This window comes from Carassius carassius, chromosome 35, assembly GCF_963082965.1.
Source record: "Carassius carassius chromosome 35, fCarCar2.1, whole genome shotgun sequence".
In the NCBI taxonomy this organism is placed as follows: Eukaryota; Metazoa; Chordata; class Actinopteri; order Cypriniformes; family Cyprinidae; genus Carassius; species Carassius carassius.
The window spans coordinates 8,938,236-8,946,026 of NC_081789.1; the positions used below are offsets into that span (position 1 = coordinate 8,938,236).

The window sequence follows — 7,791 nt, forward strand, 5'->3', positions numbered from 1 at the left end:
TTGCTGATAGCGCTGTTTCTCACACATGCAAAGAGAGAGATCGAGAGTTTTACCATGCTGAATTGACACACTACATGTAAACTATATTCTTTGTTGTATTTTGTGGTGCCCGAGAGAAGTTGGTTCTCTTAGTTTTGTTGTGATAGTATGTCGTGGCCACGAGATGTTAATTAGAGGGGAACATTATATTAACTTGTGGGGATGTCATATTATGTCGAGGCAACAAGATCATTTTGTCAAGGTAACAACATCTTATGTTGAGGGAACGACATCCATTTCTTGTGGCCACAAGTTTAATGCGCAAACAAACCATGACCATAGCAACCCAGGATTATCAAAAATTTATAATCTTTTTTATTAATATTAAACATTTCATTTTAATATTTGTATATTATTATTATTACATTAACTTACATTGTAAAAAGTGAACATGGGTCTAAGTTGGATTACTAGAACTATTTGAGTCTATTTACTTCGTATTTCTGCTTTCCTGATCGTAATTGATTATTGTACATTCATTCAACTTGAGCACATAGAAATTCACAGATACTCAAATATCTCACTTTCACTCAAAGTATAATTTCCCTTTAAAAGGATCTCCGCGTCAGACATTTTTTTCTGACGTCATGACGCATGAGCCCGATTTCAACTTCTGTTGCTCAACTGACAACCGCCATTTTTTCTCTCCAGGCTCGGATGAAAAAGGTAGGTTGGAAGTTTATTTTAATTAATATACTCGAAAATTCTACTTTTGGACGTGTGTTTTAGTTGTTTATGAGTTTATTGATGTTGTTTGTGAACATGAATACTAACGAAATCGTAATTAACCGAATTTCTGAACGCACATTTGCAATATAGCGTTACTGAACATGTTATATGTATACAATATGTTGCATTTACTCGTTTGTTTTATAAAATGTGTTCAGTTTGGATCTTGGGAGTGTGTGTAAAGTTATACAATTATTTTTTAAATTGATGCCTCCTTAAGTTAACGTTAACCGTCTGCGCGCGAGATATTGGAAATGCATTGGGCGGGAAGTGCTTGGAGAGCGGGATAAAATGCTCGAAATTGCAGTAAAGTGTTGAGTATGCTTTTAATGTAACGTTTGTCTGTTCTTTTATTTGTCTTTGAAAACGTTAGCTCTGATTTATTCATCGATACATTTTTTCGCTCAGAAATATGATGATGATGAATGTCATTGGGTGCGTCTCAATCAGCTCCCCAGTTAAGCAATCAGGGCACTGGTCCGGGAGTTAGCCCACTGACTGCTTCCCTGATCAGTGCCCTGACTGAAAAAAGGAAAAATGAAAGTGATGTCAAGGAGAAAATGGCTCTCACGTTTGCTTACAGACAGCAGGAGGTAGTGAACCAGGAGCTCAGTGTCAGGGATTTCAGGGTGAGGTGGCCTGCGCTTTTCAGACATTATGAGGTATTGAAAAAAGTTAAAGTTCTAGTTTTACTGGCTAAATACATTATTTGAGTTGATATAATACAATTTTGCATGTGCAGTTTGAGGGTTGTTGACTTTTTTTTCTGATTTCAGATTAAAAGCATTGTCAGAATAGTCCATCTGCCATCAGTGGTTCAAACTTAATGTTATGATGCAACAACAATACTTTTTGTACGCGAATAAAACAAAAATAACAACTTTATTCAACAATCTGTCTCCTTTATGTCTGTCCACATCACAGTATCGCCATTTTGGAGAAAATTACTACCCTAACTGAACCAGATATCAAATGTCTCCTCTTTGCAGAGGAGTCTGTCAAAAATAACAGAGACACTACAACAGCTCCTCGACATAACAGAGACATTCAGTCAAACATGGGTTCTTAAAATTAATCTAGGAAAAAAAATATTTTTCAAAAGAAACCCAGGTGCAAGGAAAATAAATACACTTTCAGAGCAGGAAACCAGGTCCTCCAACACAACCATGAATACACATATCTGGGACTACAAACTCAGCTCAACAGGGCAACTCCAATCTGGCTGTGAATGAACTGAAAGCAAAGACACTGAGAGTCTTCTACGTGATCAAAATTACAATTCAGTATGAAATTCCAATTCAAAACTTGCTAAAAAAAATTCCTAAAAGCAATAATCAAACCAATTGCTCTTTATGGAAGTGATATATGCGGACCTCTCAAAACCCAAGATTTCTCCAAATGGTAAAAAGAAGAAATTGAAATTATGCATAATTTTTAAAAGCATCTTAAAAGTTATCAGTGCAACCCCAAACAACTCAGGCAGTGCTGAATTAGGAAAAGACCCCTTCATACTGGTGAACCCGATGTTTCTAGCATGACCCCATGTCGCTATCATGTTTCTAGCATGATTAGCATGCAACTAGCATGTTGATAGCATGATTAGCATGTTGCTATCATGATTTAAGCATGATTAGCATGTTGTTAGCATGTTTCTAGCATGATTAGCATGCGACTAGCATGTTGCTAGCATGATTTTACCATGATTAGCATGTTGTTAGCATGTTTCTAGCATGACTAGCATGCGACTAGCATGTTGCTAGCATTATTTTAGCATGATTAGCATGTTGCTAGCATTTCGCTAGCATGATTAGCATGTTGCTAGCATGTCGCTAGCATGTTGCTAAAATGATTAGCATGCGACTAACATGTTGCTAGCATGATTTTAGCATGATTAGCATGTTTAGCATGCGACTAGCGTGTTTCTAGCATGATTAGCATGTTTCTAGCATGTTTCTAACATGACTAGCATGCGACTAGCATGTTGTTAGTATGTTTCTAACATGATTAGCATGCGACTAGCATGTTGCTAGCATGATTAGCATGTTGCTAGCATGATTAGCATGTTGCTAGCATGTTTCTAGCATGACTAGCATGCGACTAGCATGTTGCTAGCATGACTTTAGCATGATTAGCATGTTGCTAGCATGTTGCTAGCTTGTTTCTAGCATGACTAGCATGCGAGTAACAAGTTGCTAGTTTGATTAGAATGTTGCTAGCATGATTTTAGCATGATTAACATGTTAGCATGTTTCTAGCATGACTAGCATGCGACTAGCATGTTGTTAGCATGATTTTAGTATGATTAGCATGTTGCTAGCATGTTTCTAGCATGATTAGCATGTTTCTAGCATGACTAGCATGCGACTAGCATGTTGCTAGCATGTTTCTAGCATGATTAGCATGTTGCTAGCATGTTTCTAGCATGACTAGCATGCGACTAGCATGTTGCTAGCATGATTTTAGCATGATTAGCATATTATTAGGATAGATAGAAATAGTCAGATAGATAGATAGATAGATAGATAGATAGATAGATAGATAGATAGATAGATAGATAGATAGATTAGATGAGTTTGAATGAGTTTAAATTGATTAGCATCAAAGCTTGATTGAGTCTAATGGGATTTGGAGCTTGGGTCATCTGAACATCCTGTCAATGAAAGTCTATGGGATTTTTATGATATTTAATATTAATTTGTAAGAAAACCGTAACTCAAACCAGTCTGAAAAGATATAGCACACCAAGTCAGACCAGTATGAAGGTCTGACCCGAGTTTGGAGTATGTAGCTTGAACGGTCTAGGAGGAGTTAGTGTCCAAAAATATGCGGTCAGAAAAATAATAATAAGAAGAAGAAGTTTAAATAGGATTTCAGTAAGTTGGCTTTCTCAAGCCAACTTAATTATTATTCAAAAGAGAGCTGTGATTTTCCAACAGCACCTGATCCGAGTGCAGTGCAGTGATCCGAGATCCGAGTGCAGTGATCCGAGATCTTACCAGGCTGAAGCCCTGCAGTGGCAGGAGAAGAAACTTTAGAAGAATGCCCTTTTACAGCTGGTGCTCAAACTACACCCAAACCAGCACAGCACAATCCGGCCAAACCAAATCACACAGTTACAAAAACAAAATGTAATTGCTTATTGGAAAGATGCCACTACATTACAAAGGAAGATGAAGCTGTATTTCGACCTGAAAAGAGACTACAAACCAGCAGAATACCTGAGCTGCGTAAAAGATCACAAATTAAGAAGAACACTAGCATGTTGCTAGCATGTCACTAGCATGTTTCTAGTATGATTATCAAGTTACTAGAATGTTGATAGCATGTTTCTAGCATGTTGCTAGCATGTTTCTAGCATGTTGCTAGCATGTCGTTAGCGTGGCTAGCATGTTTTGCTAGCATGTTTCTAGCATGATTAGCATGTCTTTAACATGTTTCTAGCATGATTAGCATTCGACTAGCATGTTGCTATCATGATTAGCATGTTGTTAGCATGATTAGCATGTTGCAAGTATGTTTCTAGCATGATTAGCATGTTGCTAGATAGATAGATAGATAGATAGATAGATACGAAATATTAGATGGTGAAGATAGATAGATAGATAGATAGATAGATAGATAGATAGATAGATAGATAGATAGATAGATAGATGATAAGAAAAATTAGTTGAGAAGATAGATAGATGCAACATTTCAGCAGGTGTAGAATTTATTATCATAAAGATGTAACCAATATACCGTTTATAAAACATTATCTTAGGTAAAAAAAAATAAAAAAATTAAAAAAATAAAAAATAAAACACATTTGTTCATTTTCAAATACACCCATCTAGAAGCAGGCATAATATGGTGCCATTTCACTGTCCATTGCTGTTCCCTTCACTTGTATAGTAATCATTTTAAAAAAGAAAATAATTATTAGTCAAAACAATATTTATAACTTCCAGCAAACATGCCATACTAGGTTTTACTCCACTATGTCTTTGTTATAGAAACTGTTCCACCACCCGTAAGCCATCCTCATGAGGGATGTTAGTATACTGTATAAACTCTGAACATCAAGTGTAGCGAGAAGAACAGCATCGACAGAAAAATCAACAGCATACAATGGTTCAATAAAATCCATAGAATCTCGTACATAGGATGGCAACATAGGCACAAATGGTTTAATGAAGTAAACCACAAAAGAAGAAATATTATCAGGTAAGACTACCAATAATACTTACAATAGGACGAGACTTCAAAGGGTATCCAAACCCTTGTGAACCGTAGTCAATGTATATGTATATCAAAGGTGTATTTTAGCTGAATACTCAATTTTTTTATTTTGCTGTAACTTGTAATGAATATACATTTTCAATTTAGTAGTAGGGTCAGCACGTAAACGTACATTAAAAACGCATACTGTTTTCAATATTGTTTGGATATTTAGAGTGATTATTGACAAAGTCCCTTTAAGACAAGTCATGTCACTCTGCGGCCATCTTTGAAACACCTCTCGGGCATCCAAGTGCAACTTCTATCTCTTTGAATGGGGAAAAATCTAATTCTACAAAACTTTTAACTAGGCTTGCGATTAAATTGCATATTTGAAATCACCAAAGAAATCTGATAACATCTGTGTCATAAATGTTTTTCATTTTGCTCAAAAAGAGTTATAAAAAGCGTATTCCAGCTAGATCTGCCAGTTGCTCGTCTCAGAACGCTGACTGTTTCTATAGCAACTGGGATGCTTCTAACAGCTGCAGTGACTCACTGACTTTACTGATTAGCGATTGGCTTCTTCATTTTGAGCGTTGCATTTTTCCCCATTCAACACTATATAAGTGACATGTCTTGGGTGTTCTATAGTCTGTGTTATTGATGTGTAATTTTTTTTTAAATATATTTTTTATGTTTATTCTAGTTTCCCCCCCCCCCCTTTTTCTTTTCTTTTCTTTTCTTTTGTCTTTTTGGGTGCAGCACTCCCCTCTTGTGAATCAATGATTCAAAGCCCCATTCATAAAGAGAAATAGCCATTTACGTCATTCCTGAATGAATCAGCATCTCGAATGTATGAATGACTCAAAGACATTTACATTTTTTAATGAAAATAAATAATAAAAAATAAAAAACTTTAAAGGAATAGTAAACCCCCCAAAAATGTAATCATGTCATCATTTACTCAAACCTGGATGACTTGTGGAAAATAAAAGAAGGTATTTTGAAGACTGATGGAAACTGCTGTTTTGGTTACCAATGACTTCCATTGCATGAATGAGATAAAATAAAAAAAGGACATGTTTCTCAAATGATCTCTTTTTATTTTCCATATCTTATGTTAGCCTAAACGTTTATGTTTAATAAACGGTTTTAATAAATTTTATGTTGAATCGAATAAAATATTTTTTTTTCTAAAACTTTCAATTTATAATGTCTACTTAATACTTTCTCATTAAACACAAAAATTGCATTAAATAATCTTTTAGTTTCACAGCCAAATGTAATTTGCGATTAATTAAATTAAATAATTTATACATTCTGTTATTAATTAGATTCAAAATTTTAATCAGCCCTAATTTATATATATTTTTTAGCTAGAGGTTTTTGTTGTAGTATCTAAATCATAATTTAAAATTGTAAAGTTTAATTGGTGTCATACCATACAAAAGTTTATTTATTGGAATATAAGATAATACAGATAAAAAACAAGTAATTTTTTTTTTGGCAATGGCAGTAAAAATCTGGCCAAATGTGGAAAAAATTTGAAAAAATTCTTAACGTTGAGCCCCAAGCATAATTTCACAAAGCTAAAGTCAGACCATTCTGTTTTTGCTTCAAATGCATTTTCTGTAGAAGGTATGAAATGTGGACATGATATCTGTAAGAAAAACAATAATAATAATAATAATAAATTAATTATTAATTATAATAATTATATTATTATAAAATGACAAAATGACAAATTGTCTGCTGCTTTGTGATTGTTTGTTGGTTGTAAATTGTAACATTTACTGTACCTGACTGGAGCTCCACTTGCCCTCATCAAATACATCTCCTAAAATGAAGACAATTTCTGGATTTAGAAGCCAAAGTGATGTCTGGAACGCCCTTTCCATCTGCCATTCTCTGTGAAAAATTGTTACAATATTCTTAAACAAAAATGCAAAGCGGATGGTATTTAAAATGACTTTTTGCACAATGTAAAAAAAATGGCCTTGTAAATCTTTCAATCAAAAAAATTACAAATTTAAATTAAAATTCCTAACTATGAGCTATCTGATCAGGACGGTTAGTTGACGTACTGTTTTATCTGTAACCTAGGTGGTAACAGTTCTGTCCTTAAAAAAATTGCTACAGCAGTAAGATGGTACAGTGTTTATATCAAAAACATTTTCAAACCATGGCACATATTTTTGCTAATGTTTCTAAATAAACGAATTGAGCGATTTTAAGACACCATATCCATACCTTCTGAGTTTGTCGAGCCAGTGTCCTTTGATGGCCCCTAGTAAGTGAGTATCGGAGAGAAATAACGCCCGTAAAGGTAAATGTGAATTTACAGTCTCAATATGAGGCCATGAGCATCGCAGAATAACAGGATAATAAATCACATATTCACACAATACAAACACGCCGACAAACGTGAATATCAGCAATGCAGCTAATCTACCACTCGATCCGTACATCAAGATCATTACATTAACCAGAGTTTTACATCCAAGTACAAAATACACCCATAAAATCCGCTGAAAAAAAAGAAAAGTAAATTCGTCTGTCACGTGCCTGAGGCAAGATCCATCTATAGGCTTCATTCGCACTGAAATTTCATTTTTTACAAACAACATCAAAACGGAAGACGCATTGCAATATAATTCCTCATACACTCGCTGTATATTTTAATAAGGAAAAATAGCATATGGCAGATCACGATTTTAAAATCCTCTCAGCGGAAGCACCGATGTTGTCAAGAGCAGTTTTGCTAAACACAGACAAACGTCACAGCTGTGCGTGCGTGTGCTGAACAGTGAACATCTGAAAGGA

General features: G+C 34.8%; 1 protein-coding gene across 1 annotated transcript in view; it reads right to left on the reverse strand.

Annotated features, from left to right (window-relative positions):
- The window catches only part of mppe1 (metallophosphoesterase 1), a 98,561-nt gene extending 91,050 nt beyond the window's left edge, over positions 1-7,511 (reverse strand). Inside the window, exons 1-2 of the mRNA XM_059524386.1 lie at positions 7,219-7,511; positions 6,768-6,876 (exon numbers count right to left, since the gene is read on the reverse strand). Coding sequence (XP_059380369.1) covers positions 6,768-6,876; positions 7,219-7,445 — 336 coding nt within the window. The 5' untranslated portion in view covers positions 7,446-7,511. The remainder of the gene's footprint in view (positions 1-6,767; positions 6,877-7,218) is intronic.
- Positions 7,512-7,791: the final 280 nt, after the last annotated feature.